Raw genomic sequence first — 21397 nt, forward strand, 5'->3', positions numbered from 1 at the left:
TAGAAACAATGGATTAAAACCTGCTCAGGCTCTAGTTTAGCAGGTTCTCTACTTCTACAAATCCATTCCAGCACTGCATTTTGGTAACCAACATAATTCTTGAACTGGTAATAAAATTGTCTAATATAATTTTTACTTTCCATTTCTGAAGACCATAAATCCCATCAGCTGAGCTATGTCTGCCATTGATTTTGTCAAAAGAGAACAAAGAAAGTTCTGACCCAAATCAGTGCTAATAAAGTGTTTAGTGACAACGGTAAGACTGTATCTACCTTAGTGCATAGAGCTAATTGCACACTGATAACCTATCCTGGTACTTTGGGAATTGTGAAAGATGCAAAGCAGTTGACATTTCTTTTGAAATTAATTGAGAGAATCTCCTTGTTCTAAATTCAGCTTTAGAATAGTACCCAAACTGCCCAAAACTATTCATGAATTTCTTCTGTTCATAGCTAATTTCCTACATGCCTCTCTCTCCCGCCTTTGGTGCTTTGCCATTTTTCCTAAGGTGAAGACAACCAGCAGGAACAGAAATGCTGAGGGGCACACAGACCAGTGTGCAATACAGAAGTGCACTCACTCCTGCCTGATGCCTGCAACATCCAGTCAAGAACAACTGGCTCTTCTCTGGAGAGGGACCACTGAAGGGTCTTTATGAACTGTGTTTGTCACAGTTCACTACAGCACACAGCAATCCTGCTTCTGTGCCAGAAACCAAGGGCTACGTGCCAGAGACCTTGCAAAGCAACATCTCTCTCTCCAAACTTCCCCCATTAGATAAAACAGGAAAAAATAAATATATAACCTGATTATATTGCTGGGTTTATTTCTACCTAAGGAAGTAATTTTTCCTGGTAATGAACTTTTTGTGGTTTTCCTGAAACGTGATTCACACAGACTAAAACATCTGATAGAAAATGGATGCTGATGCAAGGTTTTACTTTTATTTATTTGGACAATCCCACATCTTACACAGCATTTGCTCCAGCCTCACTCAGACAATCTTGAAAAAATCCCAGTAGAGGAACTTTTTTCAAGGCTGTATCTACTCACTACATTTCAAGTCACGGGTTTCTGTAGGCAGCTACAGACTGAGTGGACTGAACTGAACACAAGGTGAAAATTATCTTTAAGCCTAGAATGCTCCTTTGCTCCCTTGTCTGTCTGCACTTGCAAAGATTTGGATAACCACATGAAAATTATTTTCAGTTTATTTGAACTGGTCTCTAAGAATTTAATTTTTTAAAAGGAGGACCTAAAATTATTTTTAAAACCCAGTAGTGGATTTTAAAGCAATATTTCTGGGTGTGATTTTCTTCTGTATAAAGAAGGTCCAGGCAGCAACAAAATAGTCATTATGGGATTTACAACAAAAATATTTAGACTCACAGTCACTTAAAAAAAATTAAATAATCCCACATTAAAAACGATATATTTTGTGTTATAATAATTTTTTTTTCTGTGAGGTTGAGAAGTATAGCAGAATTATACCCCTTTGCTAATGACAACACTTCCCTAAGAGTGATTTTCTATAGGAATGAGCCCACTTGCCCCAGGTTTAGGCGCTGTGTTAGTGTTCGAGAGAGAACAAGGGGCAATTTTTTGTTGTTGCAGAGAGCACCTGATGAATTTTAGGCAGGTGATTAAGGATTAACAAACATCAAGCCTGACATCCCATCAGCTGACACAGATATCAGAAGAAACTAAGCAGTCCCTGACATTCCAAACTTGCCATTTCTAGGCCTTGGTTCTGAGAGCCAACTCATGGCCAGTGAGAATTAAAGAGTAAATTGCCAGCTTGAGCAGTATAACCAACTGATCCCTGTGTTAGCCTCACAATATGCTTAACAGGATTTCCACCTTACAGCTCCCCCCAATCCCATTGGATACATAGCTCTGGGATATCACACTTCTGGGACAACTGCTTGCCAAGTCAGAAGTGCACCTTTTCTGAAAATCAGTATAAATAGGTAACAACAGCAAAGAGCCAAGCAATTGCAAACCTTATTTTGTATTTCTTGTTGGAACAGGAAGATTTTAAGTGAATGCATCAAGCATCTTAAAAGCTAACAACGGCTTAGCAGGTTAAATGTAAAATAGGTTTATCAGCTCAGTGTAGTGCTCTTCATGTAATTATGTTTTTACAGCCTGGTTAGGGGATGGTATTGGAGAAGAGCTTCTGATGTCAGAGTGGGGAGGGCTTAGGAGCAGGGATGAGGGCTAATCAAGACAAGTTCAGTTTGTATTTAAAGTAAAGTCAGCGTTAGTTAAGGCAGTTTTTGACACGTTAATCTTGATGTGTTTTAAAAGCTGACAAACACATTCCTGAGGCAGCCCAGAAGGACGACTCAAAGACGAGGGACACACTCTTGGATGTTCACGGTGGCTTCATTGTACCCAAAACCAAGGTCTGCACAATAGATGTAAGTATACATGAAATAAAATGTGCTGGGTTTTTTAATGTAAACGGTGATGAAACACCCGTTAAGTAATATCAAAACGTGTGCAATTTTTCAGATTAAATAGGAAAGATTTGTCTCACAGCAGAAATGGAGCAGATCAAAGCAAACTTGTTTGTGGTGACTATTTAAGAGCAGCACTTGAGTGCACAGAGTAAAGTTAGGAACAGGCAGGCTGATATAGAAAAAATAAAGTATATGATTATTCTGATTTCTCAGCAATCTGCTATAGGTATTCTTCTGGGTAAATAATTCTGCATATTCAGGTACAAATGCTGTATTTCTTATGACATAACTTGATCATTTTAGAAATACTTAAAGATCTGTTTCACAGAGGGAGGATTTTACTTCAGGAAGGCTTGTCATTGCATATTCAGTATTTTTCTAGAAGGCTTTGGATTCAGATTGCGTTGCTTGTTATATATGCACAAACATTTCCCTCTCTTGTCTATCCATAACAAAATATTCTTAAAAGCTAAGTGGTTGTTAATACATATATCTTAATCTTTGTGCTAATTTATCTTTTAAAGTACAACAGAAAAATCTCAATATTTTATAGTTATTTCCTGGTGCAGTGGATTTTCCAAATCAGCATGCAGTCAGAGCTAATCAAGGTCATCATCACACAGATATATTTGGCTGCTTTAGTCTGATGTACCTACATTAGATTTACCCAGTGGAAATTTTGCCTATATGTGTACAGCCATCATAACAAACCCCAGTGCTGGCAGCTTTGTGGGACACCAATGTATGCAGTGGGATAAAATTTTTTAAAATAATATCATAATGTAATGAGGATTCCTTACATTTTTTTATTATCTGAATATGTGGGCAGAATTAGCTATAGAACTGAGAAAGGCTTGGCCACTATTACATTGTCTTTGGAGTGAAAAATTCAAGTTCCTTAGTTAGAGAACCTGTGAATTTCCAGACCTCCACAGTGCACCAGAATATGGAAAGAATAAGAGAGGGAGGCAATCCTACTGCAAGTAATTCTATCTTGGTCTGATCCTTCAAACTGGAGCTGAAAATGTTCCGTCTGAGATGCTGAATTCTGAGCCTGTTCACAGGGTCAGGTGTGTAATTTCACATGCTTATCTCACAAGGGGAAAAAGTTTGTATTAAAACCTGTGACTTCATACATGAATTTGGATAATAATAGTGGGTTTAGTACCTGGCATCTGTGACATACATACATTTTAACAGACCTGTAAATATTTTTAAGATGTGTATGTGCTGTATTTTGCTTTGTAATAAAGAAAGCTGACCTGAAATGATTAGTGTTAGAAATCCACATCATTTTGATTTACCTTAGTGGTGGAAGACTCATCAAATGTAGAATTTTGGAAAATCCGAGTGATACTGCTTCAGTATTTAATATTCTAACTGAAAAGGGCAGGTACTGAGGATTCAGTACAAATTTTCTACATTCAAACTCTTAGTTAGCCAGTTAAGTTAGAGAGTTACTATTTAAAAATAATTTAAAATAGCCTACCTAAAATTTATTCCTTTTTCCACTACCTGGTTACTTTTGGCACTGGGAGAGTTATCATTTGCATTAATATTTCATGTAAAAGCAAGACACAAATCCCACTAAAATTCAACTGCATTTCATCTGGGAGTACTAGCCTGGCTCTCCAATGATCAGAAAGCTTTCTCTCCCACAGTTTCCATTCCCAGTACTCAAAAATAAAATAAAAAAGCAACACATTTCTTTTTAATGCTTTAAAAGTAATAATTATCAAAAAGTAAAAAAACCCAGAGTTTAGTTTCCTTTTAACTGATCCCACTTTTGCCATATTTTGCAATCTCTAAGCTTCTGAAAGTTAAAGAAAGAGGATAATGTTTCAAGTGTCATCCCTAATTATGAAATAAATCCACAAGGAAAACAAATGACATCATGCTTTTATCTCTGTGTATATAACTGGTGTAATAGAAAGACCCATCCCTTGTAAACATCTTCTCCTGTGCAGTGTGCCAGGATCCAGGGTGGGCGTACAGTGTTCTATGTGTGCACGCACACCTTCTCCACTGTTTTCATTAGTTCTTGCTTAGTTCTTGCACTTAGTTTTTTAGCAGGAGTTGTTAAAGCCCTCAGAGTGATCCCAGAGGAGCCCTTGGGTGCTGCCACAAACACAAACAGGTATCAGCCCTGTGGTTGTGCAGAGACCAGTCCCGTGGTCACAGCGCCGAGCTGAGAGGGAGAAGCACTCAGCACAATTCCCACCTCAGCTGCTGACTGTCCTGGATGTCTGTGCCTCCAATACCACATCAAACAGTAGGAATTCAGCTCCATTTTCCTCCACCACCTGTCTCTGTCACCTCATAGGCTTCGCAGGCCCTTGCTGTGTGTTTGTGCTCAGCACAAAGCATCTCTACCTGTGGGTTTAGCCCATGCCTCAGGCTGACTGCTGCCTTAGTGGTACACAGGAATAAGTCTCCCCTTGCCTGCAGCCATTCCAAGGGGCACAAGATGAGCCTCTCTCATGAGCCCAGCTTAGCTCCTGAAGGATTGAATTTGCCAACACTAAGCCTTGACTACTTCCTGAGAACAGTGTGTTCCAAAAACAGTGACTTGCTCCTCACAGTTTTACCAATCAGGTGGCTCAAGAACAGGGAAACATCCAAGACAGTGTGAAGGCATGCAACACAAACTCTGCTGGCTGACACACACAGTATAAATATAGTTATTTTCCTTTCTTTAGGGAATGTATCGTTCTCAATCCAGTTTTAGGATTACACTCTAATCTCAGTCTCTGAGCAGTCTGTGCCCACGTATCTAGGATAAGAATTTAGCCCCACAGCCTCTCCAATGGCACCTTACTCCAATTAATAAGACATATTTCATGCTCCTGTATGATATAATGTTAGTATAATTGCTTTTTTCCTTTCCAAAAGTTATTTATTTTGCTGACTCTGGATTCTGGAATAATTACAATCTATAGTTTTATGACTCTTAGCATAGATTCAGAGCAAGAACCCTTGATCCTACAACTAATAACATTAAGACTATTAATAATATTGGAATATTTATCTGTTTTTTAGAACAGCACCTGGTTTCTCAAGCAATCAGATGAGCTTTTTCTAAAAGGGAAGCCAATGGAAATGTAAATGAGATTATATATCTCATTATATATCTCCATTCATATGTTTAACTCACAAGCATGAATACATGTTCATATTACATGTTTGACTGATTTATCTGACACAAATTTACCCGAGCATTTTAAACAACATTCAGCTTCTTCCAAACAGTCTGTGGAGCCACTGCTGAAGTACACTAAACATTGACTTTTAAGAATGCTAATTCCATGTGTTTGATGTAAATAAAAGCAGTAATAGTTAATGAAATTTCAATGCATTTACCTAAAAAAACAGGTCTTCCAACAAGTCTATACTATATACAAGACTAAACTGTATTTTGCCAACGCAATTGATAACATCAACACCTAGACTGCTATAGACATTTTGAAACTGTTGCATGATCAGATTTGCAAATGCTTCTGGTTCATGAAGTTCGTGTCTTGCCACATCTCATCTAATAAATTGAGACAGAATTAGTCCTGGGTGAGTGGTTCTGCCTGCTGCCAAGAAGGGTTTGCTAAGGGTAAGACTCTAAAGGTAGAGATTAACTTGTCTTCATCCCTGTAATGTGCTGTACAGCCAGGATTTGTGCAATAGGATCAGAGCAGAGCCATATATGAATCTAACACTGGACAGCTGGTGTGTATGAATTTATATGAACCCTGATGCCAGATTTTGAGCTACTCTCAAATCCCAGCTAATAAATGTATCAGAAGCATACTTTCCCTGTTCCCTCACAGATCCTCCTCTGCTGATGTGGTTTCTAATATGCAAGTTGTTATGAAAATAGTATGAACCTAAACCACCCTAAATTTGACCTGCAGGTCAGAACCCCAGCTAAGTAACTGAAAAAGGTGTTTTTCCAAATGGAATAACATGGATTAGTGAGGTTCAGCACCTCCTCCTGACACAGAGTTACATACAAATCTTTATATTAGGTTACTAAGCTATTTATCCCACCTTATCATTTCAATACTTCACTAACAGGAAATTCAGGGAAATAAAGAAGTAATTTAAAACAGATAACACATACATACAAAACATGTCCTTTAAATTAAGTTTGGACCATACTGATATTTTGCCATTCAACTTGGAGAAAGAGATTTGAATTCTGGTGGGAATAACATCTCAACTTTATATCACAAATACCAGAGTTATTTTTACACATCTGAGAAGAAATCCAAGATAAGTAAGATAGGATTGATTGGCACACCAATGAAAAAAACAGAATGATTTCATGAAGCAACTCCAGTGAAAACCTCATTAAGGAAGCAAACTCTCCTTTTGGCTCATGATGATTCAAAAACTGGGTCAGCGGAAGCAGTAAGCTACAGTTTTAGTGGAAGAAGATACCAAAGAACTTTTAAATCATATTATTCCATTATTTTTTCAATACTATATCTTTTCCATACTACATCTTTCTCTTCAAACCAACAGACCGCATAGTCTGTCTTTGCAAGGATAAGTTGTTTAACTGATGCACGTTGTCTGAAATGGTGGTCTGTGAATCTTGGTCATCTGGTGGATAATAATTATCAGTAAATATGGATCACTTTGCTGTGGATGCTGCTGTAATCAGTACCCTACAATCAGGGAAAATACCAACATTTAAAAAAACCTCATATATAAAAGGAAGTTTTAAAGAAAGTTCTTACATAGTTTCTGCTTCAGCTCTGAAAGGAGGCAGTGTGAGACTGCCTGTCAACAGCCACTGTATCATCCTTCACATCCAACAAAAAATCCAGACTTATTTTGGGAATTGCACAGACTACACAGAGAATACCACTGTGATACTGGTGCTCTTGGTTTCTAACCACTTACTGCTGCTTGCTTTTGGATAGATGTCTGTCAGAACAGGCAGGGTATATGTGATCCCACATGAGGGATTTGGGCCAGAACAGATGGCTCTTTTCCTATTAGGTTTTCCATGATTCTACAGTTTAAAGCTGCATCATATAATTTCAGTCACCAGTGTGATTTTAGGGGGAAGCATAGAAGTTCTAGGAAGGCCTGATGAAGACAATCCCCCAGAAAAAAGCACATTCACAACCACGATTTAAACAGGGGACTGACACATGCTAGAAGATCCTAAAGAGCAAAAGTGGCACAACTTGTCAGTTATCTGACAGACAAAAATCTACCAGTATTAAAATTCACTATTAATTTAAATTTTTTTCCCCTGATTTACAAGAATAAAAAGGTTAAAACCTCCTGGGTCTTTTTTCCATTATGTCTATCTGAACCTCTGATGGTTTCTTTGCACCTTCATATCACAGAATCACAGAACAGTTTGGGTTGGAAAGGACCTTTAAGTCCATCTAATCCAACACCCCTGCAATAAGCACTGACATCTTCAGGTAGACCAGGTTTCTCTAGTCAGGTGCACCAGGCAAAGGCCAGGCTGCAAGAAGGGCAGCATGAAGTTTAAAATTTCAGTTTGTTTTGCAGAGTATTCAATACAGAGTCTTTATCCAAGAAAGGAAAACACCTAAGTGGCTACTGAACAACATGGTATGGCAAATACCATCATCCCAGTTACCACCTATTTTTTGAGCTGCTGAAAACTTTAGTCCAGCATTAAATCGCTTTAGTACTGAGCTTTAAAATGCTTTAGCAGCTCAGAAGCACTTTGGCAGCTCAAATGCTCTTCATGAGGCACCCAGCATCCTAAATCGCTTTAAGTCTAAAGTATCCTAAAAAAAAAAGGCAAATGGAAACATGTCCAGCAGCACACGTTCAGATACATATGTCAAGAACAAAGGCCATGGTGCTGGTCTGGGATTTGACAGACTTGTCTGCTGCCAGGACAACCTGAATCTTGGCAACACAGAATCCAACATCTACATTTACAAATGTAAAGCACTTTTTATTTTGGGGAGCACCAGTGATTTAGTCCAAGTTCAGCCTCTACTTTCAGTCTAAATGGCTGAAATGACTCACTTGTTTACCTTTTGGAAAACTGATTTTGAGACTAAGTATCTTCACCATACCAAAGAAATGGTAAATTCCTGAGGCGCATGAGTTAGATTGATATCTATAACTTAAATTATTTTAAACTCATCAATAGGTCAAAGGTAATAAAAGAAGTTGTAATGATAAATCTAATTTATAAATGGCTTGGGTAATGAAATGAAGGACTTGGCTTTTATCTCATTTTTGGATAATGAACAGTGCTCCTGTCTTTGCATTTCTCCTGCTGTTATCTCTACCAAATGCTGGTTGAACTCCTGGAGCTGTAAGTCTCTATCTACAGGATGAGAACACTTCAGCATTACATTTCCCTTCTTTCAGAAGACAGAATGAATCCATTTCATCAGAGCTAAATAGGGATGGAAATTTAACTCCTTACTCAAAAAAAGTTTTTAAAATCTAGTCATTTGCTGTGCAAGTCTAGTGTGAGATGAATGTACAGATGCTCCCGCTGCTGCCTTTGGAGCCAGCCTGCTCCCTCTGCCAACTCCTCAACTCAAAGCATTCCATACAGGATAGCTTTTTAACATCCAGGCTCTGGGTTACAGAACTTGCTTCCTTTATAATTATTAATTATATATATATATATAAATGGTATATATTAATTATATATATAAATTTACAATTAATATGAGTCTTACTGGTTTTATCACTACAAAACATGTTCTTCTATATTTTTACTTCATTTGGCAGCCTTAAGGGGCTGATGTCATTTGGAACAGATAATTTCTACCATTTTTTTCCATCTGCTTCACTTAGTTTACAGTAGACAGGGCTCCAAACTATTACAATTCTGAAATTAAACCAAAGATAACTGCCTTCCTAAGTATGAGCACATCACTGCTCTCAGAGCTGCTGTGGGACACCAGGGGCTAAAGGAAAAGGCTTGGGCTTAATCACATCCTTTTAAGCAGGTGTTATTTCCAGCATCCTGATTTTCCTTGCATAATAAAATCCAAGAACACTGAACAACTCAGTGTATACAAGGGCAACATTTGCATTGTCCTGAAAACTGGAAGTTTCTACATGGAAAACACTACAACCCACGAGCAGTGAAGGGTACGGCTGTGACCGGCAGGACCAGCTGCTTATCTGAGAAACAACCTGCATAACCTGCTCTGTTTCTCGTTGTTGAATGCCTTATTCCTCTCTTTGGTGCAGCTGCTTCAGTTCTTTACATCAGCAAAGTTGTTGCTGTCTCCCTGCAGCATGACTCCCCGGGAGCACATGAGGAAGATGTCCATCCTGGGGGAACAGGGAACACTGGAGGAAAAGCACCTGTACCGACTGGCAGGTGGCATGGCAGCAGGAGGTGAGCAGCAAGGAACCCACCTGCACACGTGGTTGTAGGACTGCTGATATCTGTACAAGCTGCAAGAAACAGCCAGCAGCAGGTTTGGTGTCTTTAAAAGGTGTTTCAGATTTATCTTAGGAGTAACTGCAGAAACACTTCTTTTAAAGTCATTAAAAAGTTGACACAGAGGACTCCTGGAATTCAGTGTTTGATTAAGAGATGCTGAGCATCTGGAAGACAAGTGAACGTCACACAAGAACTCTGAACAAAAGCCACAGCTGGACATTATGATGAACACAGAGGACTCCTGGAATTCAGTGTTTGATTGAGATGCTGAGCATCTGGAAGACAAGGGAATGTCACACAAGAGCTCTGAACAAAAGCCACAGCTGGACATTATGATGTTCTGGCTCACCATTGTAGGCTCTTTTTTCATGACAATGTCGGTTCCACCTAGTACGATTTTTCTAAAAATGAAACTGCATTAGAAAGGAAAACCCTCTCAAGCAGAGAACTTAACATGCATGGCTATTTTCTTCTCTTTCATAGTGTTATGTGAATTATTATTCATTGTACTTTGTCCTTTGGTACACTTGACTGAGCACATCCTGTTTATTTTTACTGCAGTTCAATTGCATAAATCTACGTTATTTAAACGAAGTAGTTCAGGTGGCAGTGAAAACATGTTTTTAATTGCTGCTATTAAAAAAAAAAGGGTGTGATTTTCACTTGAGGAAACAAAACAAAACCTTTTTTTTCTGGTAAAGTTATACTGCAGCCAGAACCACTTCCTAACTTACCCCACTGACAGCAGAACTGTGTGTGCTCTGTGTCAGAACTGCGGCAGCGGCAGGAGATGCTAATGAGGAACCAGCTGATGGCAGTAAACCCGCAGCTGATGGGGCCGGGCCCGCAGAGGATGCAGGCGATCCCCGCCCAGTTTGAGCCGCGACTGGTCGACAGGTACCAGGCACTGTTTGTCTGTACCAGCACTGCAGTTAATCACGACTCTGTGTGTGCTGTCCCTGAGGTTGTAAAGACCTTTGGTTATTCTTAACTAAACAATATCCTCTGCATATCTGAATGTATTTTTTTTTTTCCTCTCAGAGATCTGCTACCTTCAACTGAAATGATGGCCTCAGCTGACCCCAGACAAATCCACATAGCATCTCACCTGGGACCCACAGTCCCACAGCACCCGAACATGCCAAACCTATTGGCCAACCGTGTCTACCAAAGCCCAGGTAACAAAGCACCCCCAGCATTCTGAGAAGTGGGAGCATGTGGATCAGAAAGCAAACTGCACACACTAGTTTTCCATAGATTTATTGGTAGTGTCAGTAACAGTTAATTTTATTTAGAAAAACAGTCTCAGTAAGAAGAGGCAGCCTGCTCATCAGAGATTCTAAACTGTGCCAGTTTAGGTCTAAGCATGTCCATCCCAGCTTTTGTTAAATATATTGTTTTCAGAGTCTTTTGCATGTTTTTGTTCACTCCTTTTCTTTTTGCATTTTCACACCCAAAAAAAGGGCTATAGCTAAAAAAGAGCTTCTCAACAACACTTTTACACTACATTTTATCCTTGCTCTTATATGAGCTTTGGCTGCTTTAATACTGATCATATTCTCTAATGATAATATCCCATGCCACTTAATTCATGTAGGGCAAATACATGTCCTTTTTAATAAAAGGCTCAAAATTACAGGGCACAGCTCCAAGGGGAAGGCTGGACATCACAACTATGGCACTCATGTCATGTTGCACACAAATTTACATATTACTTTATGCAAAGTGAGCTTAAGATTCTTTATTTGAGATGAGTGAATGAATTTTCAATGCCACATCAATTTACCAAGAAAAATGTCTGACTTTAGCTTTTTTCCCCCCCCCCTTAACGTGGATCTCAAATAAGAGATTCCCTCAAGAGAAAATATCATTTAAAATTACTCAGCCTCCAGGCTTCTTTATTTGAGATGAGTGAATGAATTTTCAATGCCACACCAATCTACCAAGAAAAATGTCTGACTTTAGCTTTTTTCCCCCCCTTAATGTGGATCTCAAATAAGAGATTCCCTCAAGAGGAAATATCATTTAAAATTACTCAGCCTCCAGGCTTAAAGCAGTCTTGAAGGAGCAGGTTTGCTTTGCTCAACTGATGGCTATTATTTTCTGAGCAGTTATATGTACTTCAAAGTTGTAAGCCACCAAATAAAACCACCCTGCTGTCTCCTTCATTTATGGTTAGTGGCAGGTATTCCTAATTACCAATCTGTTCCTGAAAACACCTGATGCTGTACTTCATGCTCCTTCTACAAATTCCCACCAAAACAACGACTACAATTAGGATTTAACTTGAAATCCTGTCACCTTCCTGGTGAAGCCCACAGCTGAAAACTTACAAAGCTTTTTAAAGTGTCTGCGTTGCTTTGGGGTTTGTGCATTTGCATGAGGAAACAAGTGAATTTAAAAAAAATGTTTCCCCTTCCCTTTAAGGATACAGCTTTCTACAACCAGAATCCATGGAAGCTGTGGCCAGAAGACAAGAATTGGTTCAAAAGCAAAATATTGCCAGGTAATTAATAGCAAGCTTTACTCTGAGATGCATGCCATGATTAAAGCAGCAAAGTGATTGGGATTTTTTTCAAGTCACCCAGAGAAGCACAGGGTCCTTGAGTATCAATTAAGGCCTGAAGCTACTGACTTTCTGCTTGCCCTATTGTGCTTTTATTCTTAAAATGATACAACAAAAATAAATAAACCCCTTAGCTTGGTTAAGGAAAAAAACAAGCTACAGCTACAGCCCTTGAACTGTGGATCCAAACACCCTGAAGTTACAAAAGTTCAGAAACAAATTCAAACTTTACAGCTGTGTGATATCACACACAACACTTTAAGCCTCTGCAGCTGGGCCCTTGGGATGAGCAGCTGTGTCTCCACCCTACCGGGGTGGGCAGCTTTCCTAGTTCAACCAAATAGTTGGAATATCAGAATGACTGTAGAAAGTCCAGTTATTTATACCAGTTTCAGTGTAGTCAGTAGCTGGTTAAGAAACCACCAGTGCCTTCCCTCATAGCCACACCATTTCCACAGAGGAACTCTACCCTCAGCTGCTCCTGCACTGGGCTGTAGCACAGTACTCAGTGGTAGTGTCCCTCACACAGTGAGACTAAGAGCAAAGAACAGAGAAGTTCTTTATGTACATCTGAAAAGAATTATGACAGAAGTGTTTTGCATTTTTCAGTCAGCAAAGCTCGATTACTGAACTCCTCCAAGCACAAGATGTGCATCAGCAATGTGTTTCCTATAGCTCTTGCCACATGGCAAAAACCCTGAGAAAAAACAAGTGAAATAACAAGCGGCAAACATGGCCATCTCATATACCCACAGCCGCATCAGAGCTGGTCCTACCTGTTCAGGCTCTTCCCTCAGCCCACCAAACAGCAAAACTCCAACACAAAACAGCTCACCTAAACCTCAAAAAACTTTTAACCCCCATTTTTTGCCACCCTGGTAATTTCTACTCTGTTCACACAGCTTTCTGCAGCACAGGTCATCTTTAGGGCTGCACTTCCTCCTTTCAGCTATTCCAGAAGACAGGTGTTGACAATCTCCTGCACTTGGTGCAGCTGTGCTGCTGAGCACCTGGGCCCAAATCCTTGTTCTCCAAGGGACTCTGCCTCATCCCAAAGCTCTGTCTGCTGGTCCTGGCAGGAACAGACTATCTCAGCTGGAGGAGTAGGCAGGAATGTAATGCTTTCTGCTGTTTATCTGCACCTCAAGAGCTGAGTGGGAGTAGTGACAATCAGGCAAAACGTACAAGGACATGGTACACAGACAAAACACTTCCTTTGTATCTCTGAGAGCAGAAAATCAATAACTTGGATGTTGTTTCAAAGATGAAAAGAAGACAGAGGAAAAGCCCTGAATGAAGTGATCAAATAATTCCTCCTCAAAACAAAAACCTGCTTTTGCCCAAATTATTTTCCTGACAATTTTACACTCTCCTAAAAGTCAGACTCTCTCTGACCTGTTATCCTCATTGCAGCTTTAAGAAAGCTATCTAGGTGCACTTTAAAGTGCTTTACTTCACAGGCTCTTTTCCAAAGATGCAGAAATCCCAATGAAAGCTCCTCAAAGCTCCTCTAGGAGCTCTAGCTTTCTGTTTGATCACTGGCCTGGCTCCAGAGAAAGCTGATGCCAGCAAAGGTTGGTACAGCAAAGACAAATACTACTACTTGTATTCTCTGTATCCCACTGGTAAGCCCTCCTACCTACTATGACAGGAGCAGGAAGCTGGCACAGACTCTGGAGCATTTATCCACAAGGAAGGAGATCAGTTGAACATTTCCCACAAAGGATCTCACCCTTTCACACCCCCAGAGTCATGCTCAGGTGCCAGGCACTGTGGAGAGTTACTCAAGAGACTTAGCTTTAGCTTATTCTGAATGGATGCACAGGTTTGATAGATTAAATCATTCTAGTTCTTTATCATTTACAGTATCACTGGAATTTTGCAGTTTTCAGTACAAATTTCTGACTGATAATGTAAATCAATTATTTTCTTTAGTTTTCAACACTTATGACCTGGGAAACAATTTTCCAAATCCCAAGTGAATATAATCACCATGCCTGGAACGGCAATACACAAATAACACTTTTTCTGTCTGAAGTATTTTCTAGAGCCATCACACAGAAGATATGCTTTCTCCTTCTTTTAACTCACTCTGTGTATCTGACAGCACATTAAATACAGCCAGGTTTGCCATTCCATATGCAATTTGTGCCCTCTCACACACAGCAATGTAGCGGAGAGACAAAACAAACAGTACCCTTGCATATTCCTTTATCTGAGTTTTAATCTGCTGCTGAAAAAAAAAGGTGATGAAGGAACTGAGCTGCCCTAACTGCTCGTGCTCTGTGTGTCTCTTAGAATGGAAATGGAGATGAGTGCTATTTTTCAGCAAAAGGAAATGGAGAAAGCCCACCGGAAAGGACTCCTGGGCCTGGAAGCCCCTTTCCTGTACCACGGGATGCCAGCGAGTCCCATTGCTTTCCGTGGCAGGCACAGACTACCTGAAGGGCACCTTCCCAATGACCTGTATGTTCATCGTACCACCCTGGATGAAATCCACGGCAACACCATGCTCATGGCAACCAGCCCATACCCGCCAGTCACCACACTGCAAAGGGAGAGGGGACGCCGCCCAGGGAGAAGAGCTGGAAATCACAAAACTGCCGAGGGCAGCGCCAATGGCACAAAGAACCAGGCAGATGACAAATCCACAGACTCTGCCTCAGCTGCAGTGGATGATGAGAAAGAAGACAAGAAAGAAGTAGAGGTGGAGACACCAAACAAACATGAGCAGATCAAAACCCAGACTGAGCCATCTGCAGTTGCCAAAAACTGTAAAGAGTTTGAACAAGGCTTGAGAAAAAACTGTGCTACTCATGAAATTCCTACTGAAACCACCAGCTGCAGCAACACAAATGAGAAGGAAGCCAACAGCTCCTGTGCTGCTTTTGATGACAAGTACCTGTACCCTTCTGCAATCCCATTCTCAGCATTACCATATGGATTTCCAGTGCCCAACAACCCATTGCTACCTTCAGGTTTGTCAGATCTCCAGATTACAGTTACAGTGGCATGTTGATATAATCTGCTATTGATTTGGTCTCTCAATTATTCCCTCTGATTTAAGTGAATTTTTGGTATGGTAGAGTCATTGCAACTAAAAGTAGAATTCCAATGCTGCAAACAGTAATATCTATATTCAGTTCCTGTTTTAAAAAGGAATTTCAATTAAAATAAAGAAAATTGCTGAATGAAGTTGTGAGTTAGCCTCTCTCTTCAGCCCACAATTTTTCTATATGTCCTAACTCACAGTAGGCACTAAGGACTAGCAAAGGCTTGGATCTGTTCTACTGAAATATTAGTCAAATCAAAGTAACAGTAAAGTCGAAAGAAGAAAAAGCATTGGATAATGTACTCATCAGAGGAAGTCCTGCAGCATGATTTATATGTGTAGTGACTGGTAGGTACAATGCCAGCAGTAAACAAAAGAAGCCACCAAAAAAACCCAAAAGACCTTCAGAACCAGGTTCTGCTCATTACCCGGTGATTTTACATCTAGGATTCCTGTATCTGCCTGTTACTACACCCTGTTGTTAATATATTAGGGTCTGAGAAGGTGTAAAAATTGTCATGATAACAATAATTTCCTCCTGATTTGCCAGCAAAATTCTACCAACATAACTTCTGTGTTTCCTCCTCAAAGGAACTCATGGCCTTATCCTGAATGGAGAAGACATTTCTTCCATCGAAGACATTCGCAAGTGGACAGTTGATGATGTGCACAACTTCATCGTCAGCCTCCCAGGCTGCTCAGATTATGCCCAGGTGATTATAAACATTCACTACATTTTCAGGTCTTTAGGACTATCGGGATTTAAATGTCAGCAAACAAATGTAAATGTGAGCGGGTAGTTGATTGTCCCAAAGTTGCAAATATAATAGTAGTTTTCATTGTGCAGTTAGGAGATAAATACAAAGATAAAATGGTAAAATTATTAATTCTTCTTTTTATTGTTTAATCCTCAGAGTTAAGCATGAAAAATAACAAAGTCTATTTTATCACACTATGATGTGTTTTATTATTTCCCCAGATATTTAAAGACCATGCTATTGATGGAGAAACACTTCCACTGCTAACAGAGGAACATCTCCTGGATACAATGGGATTAAAACTTGGACCAGCATTAAAAATCCGCTCTCAGGTATGACCATTAAATATATGCCAAGATGGTGAGTCACAGAGACATGAAAGAGCCAGAAGCTGATAGGAGGGAATTTTTCCAAATTAAAGCACTTTTTTTTCACTTGTAAGGTAACTGCCATAATACTGGGAGAAAAGAAATTACTCCAGCAAAGTTTGCTTTACTTCTTTATATATTACCACAGCACACAGGGACACACTAAGGAATATGACTGTACATTTTTCAGGAACAGACTGTCCCTCGCTGTTTGCAGTTTTCTTCCTTTAATTTCATCCATTAATATCAACCCTGTGTGTGTTTCTGTTGTTGTCTGGTTCTTTTCCTTTTCTCTAATCCCTTGTACTCTCTCACTCTTCTCTCATTCCAACCACCTTCCCCACTCCTGGCTGGCAGTTTGCCTCCCCTCTGCACTTCAGGAGCAGGAGGATCCTACTGTCAGGCCCAGCCATCCTAAGATGAGTATTGACAAGCTCCTTCCACAACCCGGGCCTAGAAAAATAGGAGAGAGAGAAAATGGAAGACACTTTTTTCACAAGCATCTGATAACCCTTTGAGATGACTGGGATGTCCCTGGCATTGCTGCACCAGAGTCAGGCTTGATGTTTAATGGCTTTAACAGCAAGAAGTAATTGCTGCAATTGTGCCTTTGTCTTTACAGGTGTCCCGACGTCTGGGCAACGTGTTCTACATGATGAATGTCCCTCTGTCCGTGCCCCTGCCTCCTGCTCCAGGGAAAGCCTCAGAGCAGCCCTCTGACATGGCCTCCCCTCTGCACTGCAACAGCAGTGGTGACACACTGGACAGTCCCTGCTCCCAGGACCCAGAAACCTCCCAAGCAGTGGAACAGATCGTTTCAGAAAGCAGGGAAAATCCATGTGACACAGCTGGAACTCAGGCTGACTTCCAGATGATTGCTTTCCAGAAAAGTTGAGCTAAGTCCAGGACACAATGTGTTTTTAATAATACAGGAACCTCTAGTTACAAAAGTGTTTGAGAAGAAGCTATAGCCTGAAACCTCTGTAAGGCCGCGGCTGAAGGAAGTAAGCTGCCAATGCAGCATGAGGAAGTGTTGTATCTGAAAGGCATTAAAAAATGCAGCTACACGTTAGTGCAATTACTTTCAAGTGCAATTCATTGGAAACAATACAAGTAGGGTTAACAGGTAAATTGAATTTTTCATTGAAGTCCAGGGTCATCACTGAAAGCTACCAGAGACTCAGAATGCACTGTATGTCTTACAGTGTGTTCCAGTGGGCTGCTGAGAAACTACATGGAAAAGTCACGGCTTCCAAACATAGCTGACTTCTGCTTCTGTTGAACAAAATTTATACAGAACATTCATAAGGAATTCATTGGGAGAGTATGGAATTGCCTGCAGAATATAGAGAAATACATCCCAGACTCAGCAATTTGAGTTAATCCATTGCTACTCCAGAACAAAGCCTTTCTAAGTGCCTGGCAAGGGTATACAGCTTATAAAGATACACAGATTGAACAGGAAAATACCATGTTTGACAGTAGTTTTAATTATTCCAAGGCATTCTTATCACCAGGGCTGGAATTTGCTTTGCGTGACTGCAAGATGAGATGAGTCACCATGAATGAAGTTGTGGCCATGAAGGCCAGTCACTGGGACAATGACATTCCCTGAAGGCAGCAGGCTCAAAGCCACCTGGTTCCTGCCAGCCTCTGCCAGAATGCCCTTCCCATCAGCTCACCTGGACAAGCCATGGAAAGCCCTTCCCTCAGCAGCACGTTTAGTGTTCTTTACTTTGGAAAAGGCCATCATCTTAGCCTGAAAGCTCCCTTTTCTCTGGAAAAATATGGTTTCCCCTCACTTCTGCCACTGATGTGACAGTCATTATCTCACAGGACACAAGAACAAGAAATAGAGCTTTTAGCTAAGGACAAATCCCCAGCATTTACTGTGATTCCTGTGTGACTTATCCTTGTTCCCTTTTTAGGGGTTTGGTCCTACACTGGTTTTCCACATAGACTTTGGAAGTCAGTACACTTCCAGTCTCTTCCTTGCAAGAACTCTTCTTTACTCCAAAAGACACACAAATATCTTTGACAAAATCAAGTTCTGTAAATTGAGGGCTGATAGACTGTGGACCTGCTGTATGTTGCTACTTTAGATTCTCTCCCCTTAGTTTAGTTTGAGTGGCCTCAAGTACTTAAACCCCAAGAAGTATGAAGTCGTTTAGATGGTGAGTGGCTAAACACACGAGGAGGGGAAGTATTTCCATATTCTATTATTTTACGTTAGCCAGAGATAAATTGTTTTATATCTTTGTTATATTTGTGCACTAGATAATAGGGGATTAGATATTTGCAATAGCAACCTCAGATGTCCATTTTACCATACTGTCCAAACTTTGCAGCCTTTGGAAAAATGGCAAATATCTGTGTTCTTTTTAGCACGTGAAACAGTTTCTAACTTATTTTTTGTACAATTGACAATCATGTTGACAGCGTCACGTATCTAATTAAAACAGTTAATGACTTGGTTTTCAAATGGCATCCTACCTCCTCTCTGTGTGAAATACTCGACTCAATCCACATGAGACCTTCTCCACCCTGGAAGAGGAATCTGTGACACTGTTCCAGGGGAGTCAGGCCACGAGATGTCGCTGCAAAGCTACTCGAGGCCACCTGCTGCCCCTCCGGAGGGAAACGCAGCGCATCTGAAGTACCGGGGGCATATTAAGGGCAACAATATGAAGAAACTGAACTTGTTTTTCTAAAGCAACAGCAGAAAATCTTGACTTGAAGTCCCATACACCAGGGAGGAAGGATTGAAACGTGGTTCTGAAGAGTGTGATTATTTTTGTAAATGGGTCAGACATGAACAATGCCAAAAGCTGAGAAAGTTGGGATGCAAAGTTTGCAGTCTTGTATTACTTCTGCAATTAAAAAAAACTCCACGAAACATACAATCCTTTGCACATACTGGCTCTTCTTCCCAAAATGACAAAAGGAATTACTTTATAGCTTCCTGTACTGGGGGCAGATGTGCTGGAGCAGCCAAAATGCAATAAGCCCTGAACGGTAAACAGCTGTGAAATGAAATAGGAAGGAAAGGAATTTACCTAAACAGACATAATAGATCCTATTTCTAATGGAGGAAATACCACTGGTAATGAATGTTTCCTCTCCTACAAACGCTTCAGAGAAAATGAAAATAAAAGGTAAAAAATAATAAAAAAGTACATAGAATCAGTAGACAGACCAGTATTTCCAGACTTTGATGTGTTTTCAGGAATTGTGTTTATGTGTAAACACTGAAGTTTTATTGACTCTCGTGTTCTTTTTTGACATTTATTGTTTATTCCAGCTGCAAAGGGGTTCAGGTAGCAATCACAGGTACCTAAGGAAGCTGGCAGAACTCTGCTTCCTAATGACTTTCTGGTGCCTGTGCCACAATTGCATTCATTTTTTCTGCAATGCAACTAAAATCCAATGGGATGCAGATTATGTGTTTTAATACGAGTTGCATCATTATAAATGTTTCATTTAACATCTATTGCTGCATTAGTCCATAGCAGTGATGCAGTTAATGAAGAAGAGAATGTTTTCTGCGAGGTGTTGTAGAAGTTCCTGATTTTGTCTGTACTTCCACTAAATGTGTGGGCTCCTAGGGACAGAGATTTCCAATTTTTAATTTTTTTTTAATAGGGCCAAGGTTAAAGAGAAGATTAATAAAAAGGTACAACAAACACATAGCAAAATGGTCCTGTACCATAAATAACAGATTTAGGAAAGTCCTGAAGAGGAAGAAATGTCTTTCCTACAACAATCTGGGTTTCTGGCCTCATGTAGGTTGCAGATGATGATGATGTGGAATACAAACTCACATGGACCTAAACAGATAATTCTCTGATCAATTCCCCAGGTGAAAAAATCTATAAAAAATGCTATGAACATACCAAAGTCATGCAGAATTCCCATCTGGTCCAAGCCAGGCAGTCACTCTAATCCAGCACACAAACACAAGAACAGACCAGTAGGTCCATAAGGTGATGGTATTTCTAACTGACCCATACCTGTGCCACCAGCTACTTTATAAAACTTTATCTTCTAAGACTTTATACAATTGTGAATCTGCCACAAAACAGTTTTCAGAATGTTAAATTATCCTTTGAGTGTGAAACAGAAAAAATACCCCCCTCTGGTTTTTAAAATCACCTCTAGTTTTAAACTCTCTAGAAATGTCTTGTATTTTTGACTTTCCAAATACCCTCATACAAAGTTGATTGGTTGTGCAGTGTTTTGAGTCACCTTCAACATCAGAAACTTTTCAGAAAAGCATCCAAAACTAGATATAACTCTTGTTTTGGTACCTTGCCATGGTAATGTTCTACCTAAGCCCTTTATTATTCACTGGAAAATAACAAGTCTACTTTATGAGGCTGAGTGTTCATAGAATTACAGAATTGTTTGAGTTGAAAGGGACCTTAGAGATCATCCAGTTCCAAATCCCTGTGTTCATCAGGGTTCTGCTGCCTCTGATGGTTGGTTTTGATTAGCTCTTCATGCTATAATAAATAGCTGTAGTTTTATTGCTATGGCAATTTCAGTATAATAATACATGTTATATTAAGAGAAAAGCTCACCTCTCCTTTCTCATTTGTTTAGGCTTTGGGGGGGTTTTGCAGTTTCCAGGCTCCTTTCATTCTTTGGGAAGGCTTTGCTCCTCCTATCACCTGTACTGAGGCCACAACAATTACTCTGTTGACTCGGTCCTTATGCTGTCCTTTCCTTTGTCCCATTCCTAAGATAATCCAAGTCTGTTTTTTCCCAGACAGACATTAAT

General features: G+C 40.0%; 1 protein-coding gene across 1 annotated transcript; it reads left to right on the forward strand.

Annotated features, from left to right (window-relative positions):
- Window positions 1-2262: 2262 nt before the first annotated feature.
- On the forward strand, window positions 2263-20782 carry SAMD7 (sterile alpha motif domain containing 7). Its single transcript, XM_008644577.2, has 9 exons — window positions 2263-2423; window positions 9722-9825; window positions 10644-10770; window positions 10915-11051; window positions 12301-12379; window positions 14738-15417; window positions 16083-16204; window positions 16471-16581; window positions 17240-20782. The coding sequence occupies exons 2-9, from the start codon at window positions 9723-9725 to the stop codon at window positions 17510-17512; spliced, it is 1632 nt and encodes a 543-aa protein (XP_008642799.1). The 5' UTR covers window positions 2263-2423; window position 9722; the 3' UTR covers window positions 17513-20782.
- Window positions 20783-21397: the final 615 nt, after the last annotated feature.

Source organism: Corvus brachyrhynchos, unplaced genomic scaffold (genome assembly GCF_000691975.1).
Source record: "Corvus brachyrhynchos isolate BGI_N302 unplaced genomic scaffold, ASM69197v1 scaffold162, whole genome shotgun sequence".
NCBI classification, from domain to species: Eukaryota; Metazoa; Chordata; class Aves; order Passeriformes; family Corvidae; genus Corvus; species Corvus brachyrhynchos.

Bases quoted from the DNA above. Each gene is read 5' to 3' on its own strand.
- SAMD7 (XM_008644577.2), top strand. From the start codon at position 9,723: ATGACTCCCCGGGAGCACATGAGGAAGATGTCCATCCTGGGGGAACAG. The intron at 9,826-10,643 runs GTGAGCAGCAAG...GCTCTGTGTCAG, and splicing joins AGGTGGCATGGCAGCAGGAG to AACTGCGGCAGCGGCAGGAG. The intron at 15,418-16,082 runs GTTTGTCAGATC...TCCTCCTCAAAG, and splicing joins CAACCCATTGCTACCTTCAG to GAACTCATGGCCTTATCCTG.